The sequence below is a fragment of the Podarcis raffonei genome, chromosome 10 (assembly GCF_027172205.1).
Source record: "Podarcis raffonei isolate rPodRaf1 chromosome 10, rPodRaf1.pri, whole genome shotgun sequence".
NCBI classification, from domain to species: domain Eukaryota; kingdom Metazoa; phylum Chordata; class Lepidosauria; order Squamata; family Lacertidae; genus Podarcis; species Podarcis raffonei.
In genome coordinates, this window is record NC_070611.1 from 64,241,437 (window position 1) to 64,265,387 (window position 23,951).

The 23,951-nt window shown below is 47.5% G+C and overlaps 1 protein-coding gene across 9 annotated transcripts in view; it reads left to right on the forward strand.

Annotated features, from left to right (window-relative positions):
* SOX5 (SRY-box transcription factor 5) overlaps positions 1-23,951 on the forward strand; it is a 786,737-nt gene that overhangs the window by 658,416 nt on the left and 104,370 nt on the right. For all 9 annotated transcript variants that reach the window (XM_053407448.1, XM_053407453.1, XM_053407449.1 and 6 more), the window contains one exon: positions 7,105-7,190. In XM_053407448.1, the coding sequence (XP_053263423.1) occupies positions 7,105-7,190 (86 nt within the window). The remainder of the gene's footprint in view (positions 1-7,104; positions 7,191-23,951) is intronic.

A 23,951-nucleotide genomic window follows, 5' to 3' on the forward strand; every position in this document is an offset into this window, starting at 1 on the left:
TGACATCACATAGTCAAGCAAGGAAGTGAGGGCAATGCACAGGAATAAGTGAGTGGTTACGCAAGGAGGGATGAGAAGGTGAGGCCTTTTTCCCCGGCATTGCCAAATGTGCAAAACATTTCACTCAGGCTGGTTCCTGGTGCAGCACTGAGTTTTGATGCAGTTCATCAGCCAGCAATTCATAAACAGCTCCTACAGTGTTTACTGAGAATGCACTCAGGCAGCTGTTTAGCAAGTGGTAATTTTCCATGAAGGATATGTAACCATTTGATAAGCCAGCCGTACATATTTCCTTGTCAAGTGTTGAGGAGAATTCTACCACATTTTCAGAGTTGATTAGAAATCTGAGAGAACCAGGGAGTGGAGAAATTTTCTACGCAGACCACTAGCTTACAACGTATCTGCAAGGACACCAGAGTAAGTTACAACTGAGTAAAAGTAAACCAACTTCTGCATTCACCATATGCAACAACACTGATCAGTGTAGTTTGGGTCAGTTTGACCCCAGCCTATCGAATCGCTTATCTTGGCTGTGGCTATTCACGGACACATATGGACCACAGTGAAGAGCTCTCTCTTTCTCCACACTGGAAAGCAGGGCTATTAAGCTCATCCAAGAGCTGCCCCATAGCATGGATACCGAGTGTTCCTATAGCTGTTCTTCCTCATATGGCAGATGCAGTGATTCACGTTGCCGAACATGTAACTTAAAGCTGTTGAATGTTGAATATTGCTATTTATATTTGTAGGCCTGCAAAAGGTCAAGACTGCATCCCATTAAACATATCTGGCAGATTCAATTAATTCCATGTTTAGCACAGTGTGGCACTGTGTATGTGTGTTTGCTTTTCAACTGCTAGTATATTAACAGCATGGCAGCTGTGTAGCACATCACATCCATGAGACTGACATGACATCACACATTTTGGTCGCCATGGAAATGAAAAAGAAAACTGAACCAGGTTTTTGCCTAGGCCTGAGGGATGCCTGTAATAGCTGCATGCCAGGGAGATGTTCGTGAAAGACCTTCTTCATCAATAAAGTCACATTTGACAAATTTATCCATGACATGGGGCAATCTAAGGGAGTTTTGGATGTTCTGTCCCATGTATGTAGCCCTGCATAATTCTTGAGGATCTAGGCTTTGGTGAGGGGCAGATGGGTCTCATCAACCTGGGAAGGTAGCCCATCTAGGAGAAGGAAAACTCTGGTCCTTAACCTCTGCTGCCTGCCTTGCAGGACATCTTCGGGAGAAGAAAAGGCTAAGGAGTAAACCCTAAATAAATCGAGAGTGGAGTCCCTAAGGCAGCTGAGTGGTGCCTTGTACACCTCCTTACATCAACTCCTGCAGCCAAGCTGGTGCCAAACGTATTGCTCTACTTTCTTTTGGACCACATTAACAAGGCTGAGCAGGGGGGGTCTTGCTGTCAAGGCAGCCCAGGACCTCCATACATACTGCCCAGGTTTCCACTTCAGGAAGGTCACTTCGGTGCTGCTAACACAGTGGTTTGACTTCACCCCCAGAGGTGCTCTCCATTGTCTCACAAGACGGATGCCTACCAGGCCTTGGTGATCTGTTTGGAAGTAAGGGGTGAGATTCAGAAGAGTTACATAGTTTTATGTTCAATGCCTGCACTACTGCAGTAGAATTTTGACACTTAGTCCTACTTGGTGGGAACTGCAGTCCAAAATTCCTGTTGGGAAAGGCTACTCTTTACATACAAATTAGCATATGCAACTTTTATGCAAATAAATATCCTTTTTGGGTGATACGTTTACTCTTTGGGGCAAAGCCTAAGCACCAAGAGCTGGACTCCAGGAGGGTTTGGGCTCATCTAGGAGTGACTTGTTTTTCTCAGAATGGGAGAGATTCATTTCTGAGCCCTCCTCTGCTGGGTGTTGGCCAAAACTCTACCCCAAATGTCACTCTTCTTGACTTTGCTGAAATTTGAGCACAGACGGCACATTCAAGTCTGAACCCTAGATTAATTATACCTATACTGGCAGAATATAGGTGGATGAAAATCTTCTTAGGTTAGAATCTACTGGATATCCATCTCCCTCCCTTTTGGAGAATATTTGCTGCTGCTTTTAATCCTTGTGGGGGTTTGAGTATGATGCAGCAGAAGTAAAGCATTTTTAAGTCCCTCACCCTTTTTTTCCAATGGGAGAAGTATACATTTGCTGCCCATTAGCTGTTGAGTCATATGTCATCTGGCTGGACTTTGGGGTTGATGTGCTTTCATCCCTCTTTGATCCTTGTTTTGGGCGGGGAATGGCTAGACAATAGATGCATTGTGTATTTCTTACATATCAGCTCCCTTTGAATGGAAACTTAAAAAACAAAAAAATCAAATTTGCAGAAAAGCCCAAACACAGTTATTGATGAAATATCTAATTACTATTTCAACTTGGCGCAACTGGGTACGAGAGTGGACAAGCCAAGCCTAATAAAATTAAAATATGCTGAATTCACCATTTGACGGTTTTCTGAACAATATCCCCTACATCCAATAAAAAATAATAATGAAACTCATAGTTAATTGGTTTCTCATACAGGACAATAAAATTAATGTTTAGGATTTAAATACCATAAACTTCCCCAGGCAGATTTGCTGATGTATCTCTGTTTTTTAGTTCATCACATGTTTCATTGTTTAATGGGGTATCATGTGGGCCGTATAATTATGTCTCATGTACACAAGGTCCGCAGGCATGGCTTAGAAAAGGCTGCTGGCTAATTTCTCATTTAAGTGCTGTCAGATGATGTCCAGGTTGTTAACAATTGCCAAGCCCTAAGGGGGAGAAGATGAAGACAAAAAGATAGATTTAGACTTTTGTGTGTGTGCAGCTGACAAAAGTATCTCAGCTAAGTAAGATATGGTGGGTTTAGGTCAGAGGAAGCGAACCTTTTTCATCCCGAAGGACCACATTCTTTACCAGGTGGCCTTCTGAGGGACACGTGCTCATGGCAGACAGGTCAAAAGTAGGCAGAGCAATGAATCGTAGAATCGTAGAAAGGGACCCTGAGGGTCATCTAGTCCAACCCCCTGAAAATCTCAAATAAAGCATCCATGACACATGGCCGTCCAACCTCTGCTTGCAAACCTCCAAGGAAGGAGAGTCCACCACCTCCAGGGGGAGTCCATTCCACGGTCAGAACAGCTCTTATTGTCAAAAAGTTCTTCCTGATGTTTTGTTGGAATCTCCTTTCTTGTAACATGAAGCCATTGGAAGAAAAGAAAAGAAAAACAAGCTTGCTCCATCCTCCATGTGACAGCCCTTTAGCTATTTGGAGATAGCTATTGTATCTCCTCTCAGGCTCTTCTTTTCCAAGCTAAGCATACACAGTTCCCTCAACAGTTCCCTTCATAAGTCTTCGTTCCCAGACCCTTGATCGTCTTGGATGCCCTCCTCTTCACACGTTCCAGCTTCTCAACATCTTTCCTAAATTGTGGTGCCCAGGACTGGACACAGTATTCCAGGTGTGGTCTGACCAAGGCAGAATAAAAAGGTAAAGGTACCCCTGCCCGTACGGGCCAGTCTTGACAGACTCTGGGGTTGTGCGCCCATCTCACTCAAGAGGCCGGAGGGCCAGCGCTGTCCGGAGACACTTCCGGGTCACGTGGCCAGCGTGACAAGCTGCATCTGGCGAGCCAGCGCAGCACACGGAGCGCCGTTTACCTTCCCGCTATAAAGCGGTCCCTATTTATCTACTTGCACCCAGGGGTGCTTTCGAACTGCTAGGTTGGCAGGCGCTGGGACTGAGCAGCGGGAGCGCACCCCGCCGCGGGGATTCGAACCGCCGACCTTTCGATCGGCAAGCCCTAGGCGCTGAGGCTTTTACCCACAGCGCCACCCGCGTCCCCGACCAAGGCAGAATAGAGTGGTACTATTACTTCATTTAGGGACATGGGTGGCGCTGTGGGTTAAACCACAGAGCCTAGGACTTGCTGATCAGAAGGTCGGCAGTTCGAATCCCCACGACGGGGTGAGCTCCCGTTTCTCAGTCCCAGCTCCTGCCAACCTAGCAGTTCGAAAGCATATCAAAGTGCAAGTAGATAAATAGGAACCGCTTTATAGCGGAAAGGTAAACGGTGTTTCCGTGCGCTGCTCTGGTTCGCCAGAAGTGGCTTAATCATGCTGGCCACATGACCCGGAAGCTGTACACTGGCTCCCTTGGCCAGTAAAGCGAGATGAGCGCCGCAACCCCAGAGTCAGCCACGACTGGACCTAATGGTCAGGGGTCCCTTTACCTTTATTACTTTCTTTGATCTGGACACTAGCCATCTGTTGGTGCAGATCCTGTACCTTTGTGAGGGGCACAGGGGTCTCTTGACAAATTTCAGTACCCTTAACAAACTACAGTCCTCAGGATTCTTTGGGGAAAGCCAACAGTTTTTAAAATGGTCGGTACTGCTTTAAAAATAAAGTGCAGATTGCGTCTTACACCGATAACTGGCAACAATGAAGTGTGTTGTTGCGACGTGGCCCTTTGCAATTTATCTTAAATGTACTTCCCTTCTATTAGCTAGAAAAGAAACAGCGTTCAGAAAGGAAAGCTTATTGTGCCCGTTGAATCAAATGTACCATGACTTTGCATTGTGCTTTCCTAATGAATGTGTACCGTTGTAAGTCTTGTTTCCAAAGACTTTCCTGGGCTAATAATTTCTGTTAGCACATCATTGGGCCATGCACAAATGCTCCAATGATCTTTATTAATGGAGTGGAAAGCTTTTAAAACATTTTGTCATTTAGAAAGGCCAGGAATATATAAGGCAGAGCACATCTGTGTTAACTGCAAAGGCTAGATGTTAACAATTCGGCCCTTTGTTTTCTGCACAAAAATGGAAAGGGTTATCAAGGCAGTCGTTTCTTATGAAGGCCTGCTTTTGTAGATATATTCAAAGTTAGATTGCAGAAACAGAAGAGCATTTGTTGTGAATATTTCCTGTGCTTTAACAATAAGCCCCTCGTCCCAGGGAACCCTGGGAATTGTAGCTCTGTGAGGGGAGTCTCATCCCCCTTAGCAAACTACAGTTCCCAGCTGTTGAAGTGGTATAAGAGTTCTTATGAAAATAAACCTCAAAAGCCTTGTCGACAGGAAGTTCACAGCCTCTGGTCTGTGATAACTGTTTCTGAGGGCTTCAGGGCCATTCACTAAGGGTACTTTGCCATCAGGAATGTGAAATAATTAAGGTGCCACCTATGATCAAGTTTCCACTGAGAAATAAGTTTTGGGTGTTGTTGTTTTTTTAAAAAAAAATCAGAGCAATGAGTTGTTATTAACACACTTCTTCCAGAAGGCAGCAGAGGAAAAAGTAGCTAGCCTAAAAACACAGTCTTCACCAGCTGTCTGTCTAAATGGGCTGAACTCTTGGGACCCTATGAATCTCTATCAGCAATGCATTTGTGGGATGTGCGGTGCCACTACTGAAAAGGCCGTGTCAGCTGTTCAAGGAGCAGTCTAAATATCTGGTCAAGGTGGCACTTGCATCCAGAGTGAAATTAAACATTCTGAAAGTTAAAAACAGCAGCAACAACAACCTGAACACAAATGGTACAAGGTAGGGTTACCAGACGTCCCCGGTTTCACGGGGACAGTCCCCAGATTTGCAAATCTCTCCCTGGGAAACGTGGCAGTGGCAGCCTCAGGAGCCAGCCTGGTAGAGCAGTTGGCTCTGGCTGGCTTCAGGAGCTGCTCACTGCTTGCTGCCATGGCAGCCGCCATTTTTCCTCACTGGAATCCCCATATGATGTGTCTTGTGTGCAACACATCATATGAGGACTTCCGAAGAGGAAAAATGGTGGGCACCTGGGCAGTGAGCAGCTCCTGAAGCCAGCCAGAGCCAACTGCGCTACCAGGCTGGCTCCAGGCTGCTGACTGCCACCGCTGCCACCACTGCCCAAGGGGGACTGGTGACGTCCGGCGGTACAGATCTCCCGCCCCCTCCCCCCTTTGTTTTGACTGATGGGGGAGGCTCGGGAGTTGCGGGTGGGTGGCCGTTGCCCAGTTTTTTAAAAACTCTGCGCATTTATGTTTCACAGGGTGCAAAAAAAGGGCTTTGCACCTTGCCTGGCAGAGAAACCACATGCCTTGCACCCCTCCTGGGCAACGGCCACCCGCCCGTGACTCCCGAGCCTCCCCCGATCTGTCAAAACAAAGGGGGAAATGGGCAGGAGATTGGGGGAGGCTCAGGAGTCATGGGCGGGCAGTGGCCATGGCCCTGTTTTAAAAAAACTCTGCGCATTTATGTTTCACAGAGTGCGAAAGAAGGGCTTTGCCCCTTTATACAACATGCATGTGTGCTTGGGCCCAGGGTCTTTTGCCTCACCATCCCCACAACTGACTCCCTGTTGCTACTCAGCTTCAAAAAAAAGAAATAAAAAAGTGTCCTCGGATTCGTTGAAAAAAATCTGGTAACCATAGTACAAGGGCTTTCCCATCACATTTTTTTTTCAACAGCCAGCGCAGGACAGTATTAAATGAAAACGGGGTTTGAGACGCAGATATAAGGGGTAGACTTAGGTAACAATCTTTGGTGCAAGCATAGTGTTCCAATTATGCAAGTGGGGCTCTGTTTGCATCTCCCGAACACTGGCAATGTGTGTGCTAAGTGTTGGTGCTCCTAGCTTTCCTCGGTTTGGTTAAGTTCCTACTTCAGCTCAGCCTGTAGGTTCGCCCCCCCACGCCCCAATCCGGCATGGCGATCTTATCAAGGTTGTACTGTTTTCTTTTTCTCCTTTTCTCTCCTTTGTAGATATATTCTCTCTCTCTCTCTCTCTCTCTCTCTCTCTCTCTCTCTCTCTCTCTGGAAGCTCAGCCCTCTGATCAGTGTGCACTCCCCTCCCCCCTCCCCATTTCCCTAAATACATCATGAAAAAGGATGAGGTTTCCGCCTTAATTGCCTGCGCCTTTTATTCACATTCCTCTCTCAGCCAGAATTGTGAAGAGTGTTAGTAAAAGGCCTCACAATGGAGCTTTTCATTAGGCCTCTGCGAGGCGCACAAAAGGAGGCTTTTGGAAAGAGTGAATGCAGGAGTTTAATTTGCAGGTGGAGAGTGGATAAAAGGTGCTGACGCCTCTATTATTCTCTTACTTAGGTGACCCTTACCCTGTTCAGCTGATCCCAACAACCATGGCAGCTGCTGCCGCGGCAACCCCTGGCTTAGGTCCTCTCCAACTGCAGGTAAGTCCGGCTACAATGACGGAGGAGGCAAAGGTTAAATAAATATGGAAAGCAGTTTTCTCTCCCATTCCAACCCGCAAAACATACACAATGTGGTTTCCCCCCTCTTTCTCTTTTGCACCCGCCTTTTTGTGTCTGGCACACACCCCCACACACCCTTTTCATTTACAAATCTACATCTGGAAGTGGCTTTCTTTTCACCTGGGAGAGGGCGGGCTTCAAAAGTGTCGTTACCGCACCCACTCCCCTGGTTTTAAGGAACTGTGACTTGCTGGTAAAGCAGAGGGGACAGAGAGGGATGCTTAGCACCCACTCAGAACGCTAGTCCTCAGAGCCTTTCATGGTAGTTTGCTTAGGAGGGGCGAAAGGAAGCAGCGCTTCACACGACGCGTCGCTGATTTGCAGGATTCGCTGCTGCAAGGTGAAGTGAAGGCCGTTGTTTTCTAAGGAGCTCAGGCTCACTCCATCGTTTATAAAGCATGCAACCTTTCCCTAAAGAATCCTGGGAACTGGAGTTTGCTAGCAGCGCTCGGAATTGTAGTTCTGTTTGTCGGTTCCTGAGATTTTTTGGGGGGGGAAGTCCTATGGTATAAATGTGGTGAGCATGCAGCCGTACATTAAGGAGGATTGGTCTGTTGATGGCTGTTTGCCACAATACATTTAGAGTCTCCTTTGCTTCACTGACGGGACTCAAGTTTGCATGTGCAGGATTCCAGACACACTGGGTCTTTCAGCCATATGCAGACCAGGCACAAACCCACATACCTTCAGCAAGGGGGCTACATCATCATAGCTGTCAACTTACAGATTTGAAAATAAGGGACCAGCAGCCAAAATAAGGGATCAACAATTACTTTGATAGAATACATATTTTGTTGTGTGCAAATGGCTTTAGATACCTATTAGGTCCCTAAATTACCATATAGCATATATTCAACACAAAAAAGCAACAATTTGTTGTTGACAAAGGACAGCTGGACATAGAAAGGGCCCCATTACCTTCAGTAGCTTATTTAAGGGACATCATCAATAAGGGGCAGCAGCGGGACATGGTGCTGGGATAAGGGACTGTCCCGCCAAATAAGGGACGCTTGACGGCTATGTACATCATACGACTTCAGACCATGCCCTAGGACCCAGCAAAGGCTATGAGAGCTGCGGATGAGGCATCTGTCTTTGAGGCCATGTGCTTTTGACTACTAGAGGCTGGGGCTGAATTAGATAAGCTAGCTACTTATTTTCCCTGTTCCTTCTTTTGGTTTATAAAACTGCCCTTCATCATCCTGATTAAGGGACGGGTTACAACAAAATGCCACGTTTAGCAGGACAAGTCCAGAATGCATTGTGCTAACCAACTACCAGAAGACTTTATACAAATATAAATATATATTTGTAGTGGTTAGAGCATCAGACTAGGACCAGGGAGAATTCAAATCCCCCACATGACCTTGGGCCAGTCACCATCCATCAGCCTATCCTACTTCATAGGGCTGTTGTGAAAATAAACTGGAGTGGGAGAGCAATCCATGCTGCCTTTAAAGCTCCTTGGAAGAATGGTGGGATATAAGTCTAGATGATGATGATGATGAGTAAATAATAAATAAAATTACAGACACACAGTTCCCATTATTATTATAATTAAATTTGTATATTGCCCTTCATCCAAAGATCCCAGGGCAGTTCACAACAGAAAAATGAGAAAACCAAATACATAATAGAACAAAGGCAAAAGATAATAATAATAATAATAATAATAATAATAATAATAATAATAATAATAATAATAGCTTCCCTAAACAAAAAGCAAACCAAACCCCCCCACCACCTAATGTCACAATGTCAATCACCTGACACCACAATTGATTTCACTTTTTGAAGTCCCAAAGTTGGGACTTCGGAGCACCTCACAGGCAGCAAGAAGTTACTGAAACAAAGGTTCTTCCTTCATTTTAGCAGGGGTTTGCATCAAATCCTGCCGAACTGTGCTAGATTTAAGCCCCACTCAACAGCAGGGGTTAGATCCTGTTGTATTGGCTGCCCGGGCCAGTGTGCTTTGGGGAACTGCACAGCCATAATAGAGTTGAACCCTACACCCCTTCCCTTCAGCTGACATTACAGAGTGATGTCAGTGGATGGAAAAGTGGTGTGGCTTTGAGGAAAGGGCATCGCAGGCCAAACTGGAACCCCCAGCGGGCCAAGATTGCCTCACACTCCAGAGGTTCCCCACCCCTGGCTTAACTGCTGTGATGTCATAGGGAGGCAGGACAGCCTAGGTTTAAGTAACCAATTTATTAAGGGGTTTTGTGGACCTCCATCCTGAAATACCAAAGTCACTGATCAAGAGTTGTTAAATTAATAGTCTCCTTCATGCTAAAGGTACCTTTGTGGTACACATCACTTGGGCAGTTCCAGGGCCTTTTCAAAAGCCGTTGGCCCCAGACAGGTGACTGCTGCTTCTTTTAGTCTGTGATTAATGCAACCGCCAGCGCATGATGGTGCCAATTCACAAATCCTTGGTGCCATTGTAGAGCATATCATATCGCATTCCTCCATCCTCAGTCCTCCTCCTTTGCCATGCAAACTAGTTCAACGTTTATTTGGAATCATAACAAAGTGACATTTTTAGAAAATGCTTGTATAGCTAACCAACCTTGTGACCTGGATACACCTTCCAAAACCACACCTTGGCAAACCTAGAAGACACCCTCCCCCAAAAATAGCCAGCTAAATCACAATTCCAGTAGTTTCAACAAGACCTACTGAGAGACCTACGGAGTTAATTGGATCTGCCTTCCATTGGCTCGTTGCTGGATTTTGCCTGCAGTCCTGGGACCTGGGGAAGGAGGCCTTTCTGTGCAATAGATGGAATAGGTCTGGCATGGTGAAAGAGCCTGAGAATTCCTGTGAGCTGAGCGTGTGACATAATATCAGCATAATAAGTCACTCTTAATGAGCAGGCGAGAGGCTGGGAGACAATTGAGATGGATCTCTTCTGCAGTTAAGTCAGCTGAGTGCCAGATAAAGCACTGTCAGTGTGTGTAAGCTTGCAGAGGTTAATATATTCGCCTCTTATTGTGCCTTCATATGAAAAGCAACACTGTGGTTTAGCCTCTGATACAAATACTCTGGGCAGCATGAGAATCGTGGGGGCCATAACAAGCAATGCTGGGGGTGGCAGCCTTCATCCTGGAATGATTTCAGGGGGATAACTTCAATCCTCGTAAAGAGCTGCAAAGAGTCACACAAAGATTGGAAAGGAAGCGTCAGGAGGACTCCAGCCAGGGCTAGATTACTAGCAATGAAGTCAAAGTTTCGTGATCTCAAAGGGCTTTGTTTCCACTGTCTTTTTTTCTTTTTTGCAAGGGGGGAAAAAAGCTGTCAGTGATAGGAGTGGACAGTAAGTGTCTGTTTTTCAGAACCTGGTTTAGTCATTCAAGGGCCTATGAACTCTGATAAGAAGAAGAAAGGAACCTATAATAGCGGTTAATGGGAAATGGGGGCATTCTGCCAAGGTTATTGGTTTCATGGCAAGCAAAAATGCAAAACGACGATTGGAAGCAGAAATCCCTCCCACATGGAAGTAGGGGCAGCCCCAGTGAATGTTTACCTGGGATGGATCCAGGGATATGAACTGGTGGGCAGTGGCGGGCAGTGGGTGGAACCCAGCAAGTCAGGGGGTGGGGGGAGAGGAAGGAGGGAGAGAAATAAATGAAATAAAACAATGCAACTATTAGCCACTTTAACACAGTGTGTCCGATGTGTTAGGTAATGTTGTGGAGAAACTATTCCACTTTCTCTCTTAGGCGCCAGAGAAGGAGTTTTTTATTTTAAAAAAATATATATTCCATGGCTTTTAAGTGTGTTGCTTTAAGTGTGGTGTTGTGACATTTTCTGCTGCTGTGCTAACTGCTGTTTTAACCAAGGGTTTATGATGCTTGGTTTTTAGAATTATTTGTTGCATTTGAGCACTTTAAGAAGTTCTAAACCACCCTGGAATCAACAAGAAGTGGTATATACACATTTTTAATTAATAATAGATACCATGTGTATATGTTCTATCTATGGCATGTGTGCAAAGTTTCCTCAATAGGCGACGTAGTATGGAAAGGTTTATTTGAAGAGCAGTATTGTTGTCTAAACCACAGAGCCTATGACTTGCCGATTGGAAGGTCGGCGGTTTGAATCCCCGTGATGGGGTGAGCTCCCGTTGCTCGGTCCCTGCTCCTGCCAACCTAGCAGTTCGAAAGCACGTCAAAGTGCAAGTAGATAAATAGGTACCGCTCCGTTGGGAAGGTAAACAACATTTCTGTGCGCTGCTCTGGTTCACCAGAAGTGGCTTAGTCATGCTGGCCACATGACCCGGAAGCTGTATGCCGGCTCCCTCGGCCGGTAAAGTGAGATGAGTGCCGCAACCCCAGAGTCGTCCGTGACTGGACCTAACGGTCAGGGGTCCCCTCTACCCCTTTACCTATTGCTGTTATGTTTATTTCATTTAGGAATCACTTCCCATGGAGTGTCCCAAAGCAATTTACCATATAATTGTAATTGAAATATGGTCAATAAGTTCAGAGCATGCCAAGATACTAAACAAAGTTGAGAGGCAGGTGCTGCAGCTGACTGCATTTCTTCACTTTGGACGTCCTACAAGAGACATTGGCTCATCCACACATACATTTTGCCCTGCCCTTTCCAGGCACAGGTCTGTGTCCGAGCACTTCCCACGCCCCATCCCTGATTTCCCCAGGAAAACCCACTCTTTAACGCTGAATTGGAACAAATGGCAATTCGGGTTTTCTGCAGATTGCCATTTGCAGTCAGCAGTAAAGAGTGGGTTTTTCTTGGGGAAAGTACCAGGGTGTGATGGGATGGTGAGCTGCTTGTGCATAAAATCCTAGTCCCTCAGAGTTTGGCTAAGTCCACAAACCTCTGTCTGTGACGGAGCTCCTAAGCATGGCTCCATCAGTCGCTCGTTGAATCGGACAGTGGGCGTTTACGGAACTTCTTCCAGCATAAAAGCTCCTTAACGGAAACGCGTCTTCTGGACTCTCGGCGTGACAGTTTCCGGCGAGGAGTGGGTGTCCCTCTAGGAGGTCCTGAAACCTCCCCGCTGTTCTCGCTTGAAGTGTCTCTGAGCCCTCCCTCCGACTCACTTTCCCTTGGAACTCCACTTCTCCCCCTGCTGGTCCCCTCCTCAGCTGAATGGTCTCTCTCACCCTCCGTGAGCCCCTTCACCTCCTGCGTCTCAGATGGCAGTTCCCTGACATCCACCTCCCCTCCAGGGCCCCCTTCACCCCCTTCCCTCCCCTCCTCTGCGGGAGGCGAGGGAGCAAAACCCCTGAAGGAACCTCCCTCATCTTCCGAAGTTTCGAACACTTCCCTCCACCTGTTGCTGTTTCCGGTTTCCAAGTACTCCTCCTCATCGGAGTCTGTTCCTTCTTCCAACTCCGATTCCCTGAATCCTTCCAGTTCCTCCTCATCGTCGGTGGTGCCAAAGTACTCCCTCCGGAACCTCGCTACTGGCTGAGGTTTCCTGGGGAACCTTTGGTGGAACGTTTTGATTAAGATCTCGTCACGGACCTCCTCTGCCGTCACCCAGGTGTTTTCCGACTCCGGCTCCCCTTCCCACGCGACCAAATACTCCACCTGATTACCCTTCCACCTGGAGTCGATGATTTCCGCCACATGGTTGCTGCTTTCCCTTTCTTCTATGGCTGGCCCCCGTGTGGATACCCCTTCACCTTCCCCCCTATATGGTGACAGTAATGACCTGTGGAATACTGGGTGCAGTTTCATGTGGTTCGGTAACCGGAGTCTGAAAGCCACTGGGTTGACCTGTTGGATGACCTCAAATGGTCCCAATCTTTTGGGTCTCAATTTCTTGCAACCCCCCTTGAACGGCAACCCTTGGGTTGATAGCCAGACCTGACTCCCCACCCTAATGGTTTCACCTTCCCTTCTGCTCTTGTCTGCCTGCCTCTTATATTCTTCTTTGGCCCTTTCTAAGTTGAGTTGGAGTTGACGATGGATCGCTTCCATCTCTTCTACAAAATGTTCAGCGGCCGGGACACTCCATCTCTCCCCTCCTCCCCCTGGAAACGCCCTGGGGTGGCACCCATAATTAGCCAAAAAGGGGCTCATCCCGGTGGACACATTCTCTGCATTATTGTAAGCAAATTCCGCTAGCGCCAACTTTTCGACCCAATCGTTCTCTCTGTCATTGACATAACACCTCAGGTATTGTTGGAGGATACCGTTTGCCCTCTCCGCCTGCCCATTGGTCTCAGGGTGCCTGGCAGTCGAAAAGTTGACCTCTACGTGCAACAAGCTCATAAGTTTCCTCCAGAATCTGGACGTGAACTGTTTCCCTCTGTCGGAGACCACCCTCAAGGGGGCGCCATGCAGCCTAAAAATATGTTCTACAAACAATTTCGCTGTCTCTTCCGCCGTGACTGCATGTGACCAAGCTACAAAGTGACCCATCTTAGTTAACAGGTCTACTACGACTAGTATGGCGGTTTTCCCCTGGGATTTGGGCAGATCAGTCATAAAATCTATCGATACCGCCTCCCACGGTCGTTCTGGTGTGGGTAACGGTTCTAATAACCCCGCTGGCGCCCGCCTTTCTCCTTTGGCTCTCTGGCATTGGTCACACCTTCTCACATACTCCCGTACATCCTCCCTCACCTTGGGCCACCAAAACTCCCTGGTCACCAACCACATGGTCTTGTGTTGCCCAAAATGCCCCGCTGTGGGGTTGTCGTGCAGCTGTTTGAGTACTCTCCCCCTCAATTCCCCTTCGGGTATATATAGTGCCCCTTTGTAATACAATGCCCCGTTTCTTTCTTCAAAACCTCCGGGGTCTTCTCCCTCTCTCCTTAAACCTCTGAGCTTATCCTGGGCGTATTCATCATTTACCGTTCCCTCTACCAGTTCTCTTTGCCCCACCCAGGCCGCCCCACACACCCAGTGGTCCTCTGGGATAATATGTCTCTCTTCAGGCGCTCCCTCCCCCTCCAAATATTCAGGTTTGCGTGAGAGAGCGTCCGCTCTAATGTTTTCTGGACCTGGCACATAGCAGATTTCAAAATGGAATTTGGAGAACTCCTGGGCCCACCTCACTTGTCGTTGGTTGAGCACTCGTGCCGTTCTCCAATACTCCAAATTCTTGTGGTCCGTACACACTTGCACCTTATGCTGTGCGCCAATTAGTAAATGTCTCCATCTCCGGAACGCTTCGTGAATGGCGAGTAGTTCTCGGTCATATACGGTGTAGTTCCTCTCGGATTTGTTCAGCTTACGCGAAAAGAAGGCACACGGTCTCCATTCCGATTTATTGCTCCCTGGCTGAAGCAGCACCGCCCCCACCGCCCGGTCTGAGGCATCAGTTTCCACTCTCATGGGTTTTTGTAAATCCACATGCAGGAGCTGTTCTTCCGAAGCGAATGCCCTTTTCAATTCCTCAAATGTTTGCTCCGCCTCCGCCGTCCAAACGAATTTCTTCTTGCTGCTTAGACAGTCCGTGATGGGAGCCGTTAAGTGGGCAAAGTTCTTCATGAATTTACGGTAAAAGTTCCCAAACCCTAAGAACCTTTGCACATCCTTTTTCGTTTTCGGTGTCTTCCATTCCAGCACCGCCTGGACCTTGCCTGGATCCATGGCTAATCCCTTGTCTGATAAGCGGTACCCCAGGAATTCCACCTCCTTGGTGTGAAACTGACACTTCTCCAATTTCACCCACAGCTGGTTTGCTTGCAGCTGGCTCAGCACTTCCCTGACATCCTTTACATGCTGCTCCTCATTCTCTGAATATATCAACACGTCATCGAGGAAGGCCACGCAATTCTTGTAGAGCAAAGGTCCCAGGACATGGTTCATGAGCGATTGAAAACAGGCGGAGCCTGATTGCAATCCGAATGGCATAACGAGATATTCAAAAGCCCCCAAAGGGGTGAACATGGTAGTTTTCCATTCATCCCCTTTCCTTATTCGTATCAGGTTGTATGCCCCTCTCAGGTCCAGTTTCGTGAATATCTTTCCCTTCCTCACCCTGGTCAAAATGTCATCAATCCTGGGCATGGGGAAAGTCACTGGTTCTGACACGGCATTTAGCCGCCGGTAGTCCACTACAAGCCTGGGTTTATCCGTGTTTTTTTTGTCCACAAAAAACACTGGGCTCCCCCCCACCGCTCTGGACTCTCTAATGAAGCCCCTCTTCAGGTTTTTATCAATAAACTCCCTTAACTCCTGCATTTCCCTGTCTGACATGGCGTACAGCTTGCCCACGGGGAGCTGGGCCCCAGGGACCAGGTTAATTTGGCAGTCAAAGTCTCTATGCGGTGGTAGTTTATCTGCTTCCCTTTCGCTGAAGACCTTGCTCAGGTCAGCGTATTGTTTGGGCACCTTCCCTTTGTCCGCCACTTCCGTCCCTGCTAGAAAGGCTTTTGCCCCTTCTGGCACCTTTCCTTCTCTGCAGTGTTCCAGGCAATGTGCTGACCCAAAGGAGACCACTCTCTGATGCCAGCCCACTAGCGGGTCATGCAACGCTAGCCAGCTCATTCCCAAAATGACGGGAGCCCCTCCCAGGGTGGCCACATTGAACGCTATCCTTTCGGTGTGCCTGGCCACCCTCATAACCATTGGGACGGTCTGTAGGCTAACTTCTCCTCCCAACAGCTCCCTCCCATCGATCGTGGTCACCTGCAGGGGGTTGCTTAAAGGGAGTATCTGTATCTGGTGTTCAGCTGCAAACTCCTTACTCATAAAATTACAGGAGCTGCCTGAGTCCAACAGCGCCTTTGTCTTTAGTGGGTATCCGTTTGCCAGCTCTAGCAACACCTCTATTACTAAGGCTGGTCTTGGAGGTTCCGGAGTGGCCACTTTTACTGCTCCTTGGCCTGGCTGCAGTGCCCTGACGGTGGCAGCCAGGCGTTGGCTTTTACTGGCTCCTGGACTCCCTCCTCCTTCCCCCCAACAGCTCCCGCCATCCCTTGCCATTCCTTTCTTTGCGGGCAGACTCTGGCAAAGTGACCTGGCTGCTGGCACAGATAACATTTCTTGGCGCTCTTTTCCTCCTTCTTCCTCCCTTCACTGGGATTTGAAACTGCGCGCACGCGCGCTGTTCCAACTTCCATCGGCTCTCCTGGCGGGAAACTCGGCTCTGGAATCTCTGGAATGCGGAAATCGCTCCAACGCTCTCCTTTCCCCTCCCGCTTCTCCAAGGCTCTTGCCTCCTGGCGCGCTCCAATGGTCAGCGCTGATTTGGTCAGCTGGTCCATAGACTCCGCCCTGGGCGCTCGGGAAAGTTCGTCTTTCACCGCCGAAGAAAGCCCCTCTTCAAAGAGCATTTGAATGGGTTCCGCCGATAGGTCCCACCCTAATTTATGTATCAACATTGTAAACTCAGTCCAGTACTCACGAACCGATCGGCTACCCTGTTTGCAAGCCATCAATTGTCTGCGCACCAGTCCCTGTTCAATCTCGCTGGAAAACATCAAATCCATGGCGCGAAAAAACTTCCTCGTGTCCTTCAGCATTTCACTATTCCCTGCCATCAGGGGTCTAACCCAGTCTCTCGCCCCCCCTTCGAGATGGCCAATCACAAACGCCACTCGCGATGCCTCGTCGGGAAAGTCGTTAAACTGCAGTTCGAGAGCATACTGCATCTCTGTCCTAAAGGCTTGGTAGTTCCTGGGGTCCCCCCCAAACTTCTGCACCAAACCTGGCATCTTTCTTGCTAGTGTAGCGCCTTTTGCCTTTTCTGCATCCTGCGCCCTCCTTTCCTCTAGCCTCGCCGTTTGCAGTGCTAGCTGGACTTCCAACACCCTGTACCTTTCTTCCAGGCTTGGACCCTCTCCAGCTCCTCCTGCTCCCCCGGCTCCGGCTGGGTTGCTCATGATGCCTCTCTGCACAAGCTGCTTTCAGAGACTGTCCGATTGCTGTGATGGGATGGTGAGCTGCTTGTGCGTAAAATCCTAGTCCCTCAGAGTTTGGCTAAGTCCACAAACCTCTGTCTGTGACAGAGCTCCTAAGCATGGCTCCATCAGTCGCTCGTTGAATCGGACAGTGGGCGTTTACGGAACTTCTTCCAGCATAAAAGCTCCTTAACGGAAACGCGTCTTCTGGACTCTCGGCGTGACAGTTTCCGGCGAGGAGTGGGTGTCCCTCTAGGAGGTCCTGAAACCTCCCCGCTGTTCTCGCTTGAAGTGTCTCTGAGCCCTCCCTCCGACTCACTTTCCCTTGGAACTCCACTTCTCCCCCTGCTGGTCCCCTCCTCAGCTGAATGGTCTCTCTCACCCTCCGTGAGCCCCTTCACCTCCTGCGTCTCAGATGGCAGTTCCCTGACACAGGGCAAAAAACAACAGGACACTTTAAAGTCTGGACCTGTGTATAGAAACACAGCACAAAAAGAGTCGGGATGAGGCCATTCACTCAAATGAGGGGCTTCTAGTCCGTGTTGCCTGTCCCTGAGTTGGACTGCAAAACAACTGCTCTGTTCACTGTATGCAGTTGGCGCATGGCTTTTTAGATTTCAATTACATCTCTTGGAACTTTCAGAAGAAGGCTTTGTACCTGATCTATTTCTCTTTCTCTCTTATTACTCCCCTGCCCCCAGTGATGCTCTTTAATCCACCCCACCCCACCCCCAGTCTTTGTGCACTGACAGCAGTTGCGAGGCAGGTTTTTGTAGGAAGGGGATGAAAAGGAGTATTGCCAACATTGTCGCTTCCGTGCCGAGGCTGACACATGCTCTCTGTGTTGAAAGACCCCTGCCAACCCCTGCTTTGAGAGGACATGTGTTTTGAAGCCCTTCCTCTCCTTCTTCTCTCCAGGAGTCCCCCACTGCGATGTCCTACCTGTCACAGTTAGCACTAATTGGTTGCCCTCATTGGCACCGCCTGCCGAGAGGCTAATGACTGGATGAGCAGGTACATTAAACTGCCCTCCCTGTTTGTAGCAGTGCATACTGTACACTGAATGTAACTTGCTTTGCTAGCAGGGTTGGCATTCATACCATCTACGTTTTAACTTCTTTTGACAAGGATAAAGCGGGGACTTGCTGTCTTTTGTTGCAGCTACAGAGCTAATAGGTCTCATTGTCACTGTCTCCTACAGTGCTTCCAAGGGTGCTGATTGCCCTAACTCACATTGCCAGGGAGGCTGTGTCTTGCACAGAGTTGCCACCACAGTTCTGCCCAAAGCGAAAAATAAGGGAAGTGAATTTAGAGGTTCCTGCTTGAGCAAAATGCCCAAGGAAGTTTGAGAGGAGTGATCTGCTGGGAGGTGGGTGGGTCTGTACCGTCCACCCATGAGGGACACACTAGATACATGAGTGCAGATTGCTAGCTAAGCTGTATGTTGGGTGCCCACTGTCTGGTTGGGTGTATAGGGTTGGTGGAAAACTCTCTGTGCCTTGAGCAAAATGGATAAGACGTGGGGTGAAAGTTGCTTCTGAGTTTTCTTCCAAAGCAAAATCTAGAGGTTCCTGCTGGAGCCAAGCATCTGAGAGAGTTCTAAGAAACTCAGAAGAGTTTCTACGTGTTTATAGGTAAGGGACATGAGTTGCAGTCATGCAGCCCTCATGTAAAAATATATGGGTAGATACTTTGGCTTTCCTTGGACAGTAATAAATACAAGATATTTAAAAAAATCCACATGTTGCATTGCTTTTTGTATTCAATAGCCAGGGCACAACTTCAAGAGCCAATTAAGCCTTGATTTTTCGGTCACTGGGGCTCTCTCCATTTTCTCCGATTTCTTTTCTGCTGCTTCACCTGCTCCCTGTAAATGTCTTAATTTGCAGGAGGACAGACAATTCATGCTTTAATTGCTGTATGAGACAACCACCGCAGTCCACTCCTGCTTGGGAAAAACCAAAATAAAACTGGGTTTCCACTCTGCGAGCAAACATCTGGGCAAAATAAACTGAAAATAACAGATAAATAATCATACTGCTGTGTTTCAGATTAGCATTGCCAGAAGATGGCAGGCATCCATCCGCCATTAGCTCACTAGATTCCTTTAATATTAATATGCACATTCCTTGATGGACATCACAAATGCTGAAGATGATAATGACAGTGAGCTAACAAGGCAGCATAGTATGAATATTTCCTATTGGCTGGCCCCTGAAATTGGTCTCAAATGTATAATATTAACCTAGATTGGGCATTGCACTCCCCATTTATTGCTGATGCTATATTTAGGTGTATTGGCTGAAAGATGCTCACCACCTGTTCTGCCCAAGGGGTAGCCAAAATAAGGGATTGGTGGAGATCAAGGGCCAGTTTGCCAGCTGTAGGGAATAGATGCACTTCCATTGGTGCTAATGGATCAATGCCCATAAACAGCAGCTGAGGATTTAGACCTAGCAATGGTAATAAAAAAGAGAGAGAGAGATATTAAAAAACCTACTGGCATGCTCCACTTTTAGGTGTTTTCAAATAATGCATTATTAATGTTAAAATTTGATTTCCCCCACCTCCTCATCACAGCAGCTGCAAGCATGAGGTCCTGCCCCTCCTCATAGCATCCCTGTCATACAAATAGATGCAATAACACATTTTTGAAAAGGATACACACACACACACACACACACACACACATATATATATATATATATATATATATATATATATATATATATGTATATATATACACTCATGGGTCAGTGGCCATTGGCCAGCCATGATCATTCTAAAGTGCTGGGGCATGATTGTATATGTGTGACATGGGAGAGATGGAATCTTTGTTCTAGGACAGTCCCTAGTTCTCAGCCAAACCCACTTCCCAAGTTTGTGGTGAGGATAAAATGGGGTGTGGTGGGGAAGAACATCTACCTTCAGCTCCTTGGAGGAACAGAATGTACTAAGTTAGTCATCTCAAACCACATGTGCAGATGCCATGCTCACCAGGGATTAGCATCATGTGCGATAGAGCTTATGCCACTCACTGACTCAAGAGGGGGAATGGCAACCATGAAACTGGATGTCTGGCAACCTGATGGGTGTGGGGCAATGGGGGAGTGTTCTGGACGGGTCTTTACCCCTCTCCAGTGCCTTCCAACCTTCTCCCCTCCAGGCATGAATGGAGAAGATCAACCTGTTAGCTCTTTCCCACCCACCTGGCTGCCTTCTCATGACTCACCAGTGACCTGCCCTTCAGAACCAGACAGAAGGAATATGCCATAGAGTATCATAATGAGGATGGTTATTTAAATACAGCTCTGCAGGCACCCAGATTCTAGTTAGCTGCCATTTGCAAAAAGGAGGCAAAATAAATATAGTGGTCCCTCGGGTTACATATGCTTCAGGTTACAGACTCCGCTAACCCAAAAATAGTACTTCAGGTTAAGAACTTTGCTTCAGGATGAGAACAGAAATCATGCGGCGGCGGCACAGCAGCAGCGGGAGGCCCCATTAGCTAAAGTGGTGCTTCAGGTTACAAAGAGTTTCAGGAACGAATTAAGTACATAACCAGAGGTACCACTGTACAGAGAACCACTAGATTTACCCCATCTAAGAAGAGTATTTTCTCACCCAGGCACGTTGCTAGTCCTTACGATGAAAACCACTAGCCAGAAGCTTGAGATGGTGGCAGATTGATCCACTAAACATATATCAGCTGCAATAAATCCTTTCCCCTTCTACTTTCCATGGTGTGTAAATGTGCTTTATAGCTGCCAGCAAAGCAACCCCTAGTCTGCCTTTGATAGAGCGTGTGATGCACTGCAGTTTTACAGGCAAACCCAGAGTAGTCTTCAAAAACAGGAAGGAAGTAGGGTGGTGAGGAAAGGTAAACATCTTTCAGCCACCATGGGCAAATCCGTGTATGTTTTTGTTTTGTTTTTTAATTTAAACCAAATTCCAATGTTCACACCTCATATGCAAAAAATGTGCCATGTGTACATGACAGCAGGACCAGGTGATGAAGTGGAAACATGCACACTCAGTGCATTTCATCGCACACCATTTTCTTACACAGAAATGCCACCAGTGTTGGAAATGGCACAGTGTGATAACCACGACAGCACCAGTGCTGTTGTGCACACTTTGCAGACGAATGTTATGTCACATCAGGTGGGCAGTGCGCTCAGGACAAGACAAAAGATAGGACGCCACACCATGCACGCTTAAGTCTGGTGGTCCTATGCATCTGAGAAGAAACTCCACGGAACAGAGTTAACTTCCAACTAAACATGCAAAGCATTGTGCTACATCTGTTGCCAGGAGATGTGGTGATAGCTGCCGGCTTAAAAGACTTTTAAAAGGGGGATTGGGCTAGGACATGTATAGACATGGATATAACAGGTAAATGTGAACTACATGTCTGAATTACAGATAGGTAGCCATGTTGGTCTGCCATAGTCAAAACAAAAAAAAATTTTCCTTCCAGTAGCACCTTAAAGACCAACTAAGTTAGTTCTTGGTGTGAGCTTTCGTGTGCATGCACACTTCTTCAGATACACTGAAGTATATACACTGTGTATCTGAAGAAGTGTGCATGCACACGAAAGCTCATACCAAGAACTAACTTAGTTGGTCTTTAAGGTGCTACTGGAAGGGAAAATTTTTTTTGTTTTGTACATGTCTGAAGACACTGTGTCATTGAATACCAGCTGCTGGGGAGCAGCAGTAGAAGAGGGACATGGGATGATTATGCATCCCAAGAAGCTACTGTGAGAAGCAGTATTATGAACTTGTTGAATCTTTGGTCTGGTCCAGCAAGAGCCATCTTATGTTTTCATGCCACGGAATGCCAAAGACTGGAGATGAACAGATTGTCTCCTCCTTGTCCTGCTTGTGGGCTGGTTGGCCACTATGGGAAGCAGGATGGTTGGACTAGGCAGACTTCATGGTCTGATCTAGCAAGGGTGGCCTTGTCTTCTCATGCCTTTGAATACCAAATGCCAGAGACCAACAACAAGAGAAGGCCGTTGCCTTCGTCCTCTGCTTGTGAGTTGTCTGGCTCGACACTGCTGGAAAGCTTGATTGATGCAACACGGCTTCTCTCCTCTTCTTCCCTGTTCACCTTGTACACGTGGGCTCACTTCAAACATGACGATAGGCCAACATATTTTGGACTTGTCTGTCTGCATCTGGCTACAAAGCAGAGACCGAGAAGCAGCTATGAGGCTAATGGCTCTCCCTGCATAACTCGCCGCCTTCATCAGTGTGTACTTGTGTGGGGAAGCGTGGGGTGGTGGTGGGGAAAACATAGCAGCTCCATCCCTGCCTTGGCTCTGGCCTGCTGTGTGTGCAAGCAGACCTCTGTCTGCATGAGTGAACCTCCTTGTAGGTTAAAGAGAGCTTGTGTTCCCTCTCTTCCCCCTCCTCTCTCCGACCCTGAGCCTGCAGGGCAGACAGACAGAAGCACACATATGATTAATACAGCACAGCTGCAGCACACTGGCTCATTTGCATATGTATTAATAGAGGCAGAAACAACAATTCAATTACATCAAGAGACATTTGGAATACTAAAGCACGTATGCAAATAGGTCTGTTCCTCCCCCACACACACACACACACTCAGCCTTTACCAAATCCTGGCAGGCAGGAACCCTAGGACCCAGTCGTTTCATCTTCTCATCACTCCCCACCCCACCCCGCCACTGCTGCCTCCCAACATTTCCCTTGAGGAGGAACCGGTGAGGAGCTGCTTACACAGCTATTACCACCCCTAGGCTTCCCAGGAGCTCTTTGACATTTGGACAATAGGAGCAGCCCAAGCAAAGCCTTTCTTCTGTGCTCTTTTCATATCGGCAAGCCTTCAGCCTGATTGTGATGACTCTCGTTCCATGCTAAAATAGCCTCAAAACATAGCCACCCCCATCTTCTGGGTCTTGCAGACAAGCTCTTTCCATTTCTGTATTTATCCCATTTCCCTTGGTTTTTCAACAACTTCCTCTCCTCTTTCTTTCTTTCTTTCATTCTTTCTTTCCCTGTCTGACTCCAACAGGTTGCCAGTTTAGATTTTCAAGATTTGGGTTTCAGGCAGGACTTGTGGGTGGAGTCTAGAGGAGGTCAGGGGTGGAGCCTACAAGGAATGTGGTAGAATGCATGCTTTGCATGGTCTTCATGATGTTCCCAGATTCAGTTTCCTGCATCTTCACTCTAAAAAGATATCAGGGAGTGGGCACAATTCCTATCTGAGTATTTGGAGAGCTGCTGCCAGCCAGAGTAGACCAGTATTGGGGTAGATGGACTAATGGTCTTGCTCAGTAGTGAGGTTCAGACAATCTCCACTCGATGTCTTGGGGGGGGGGTGGCAGCTATCAGTGAGGACAGGGCACCTTACTCAGAATACTCCACAATTTCTGTTTGTATGGACATTGTGGGGAGCGGAGAATGGTGGTGACATTCTACTGTATGTGCACAAAGCACCTGTGTTATGTACTGAGTTGAATAGGATCCAAAATGCAGCAGTCTGATTAGTCCTAGAACAATAGGATCCAAAATGCAGCAGTCTGATTGGTCCTAGAACAATAGGATTCAGAATGCAGCAGTCTGATTGGTCCTAGAACAATGCAGCAGTATGATTGGTCTGCAGGAGCCACCCAATCTGGCTCCAGATTCAAGTGAATCCACAACCTGATTGGCCTACAGGAGAATTCCGGAATTAGCCAATCATGTGCAGCCCATTGTGTAAATAATGTATATAAAGCAGATACTTTGAGGGGACATTCATTCTTCCTCACCACTATGAGCTGAATAAAGAGCATGAAATCCACTCTCGACTCAGAGTATGCTTCAACCTGGGAGT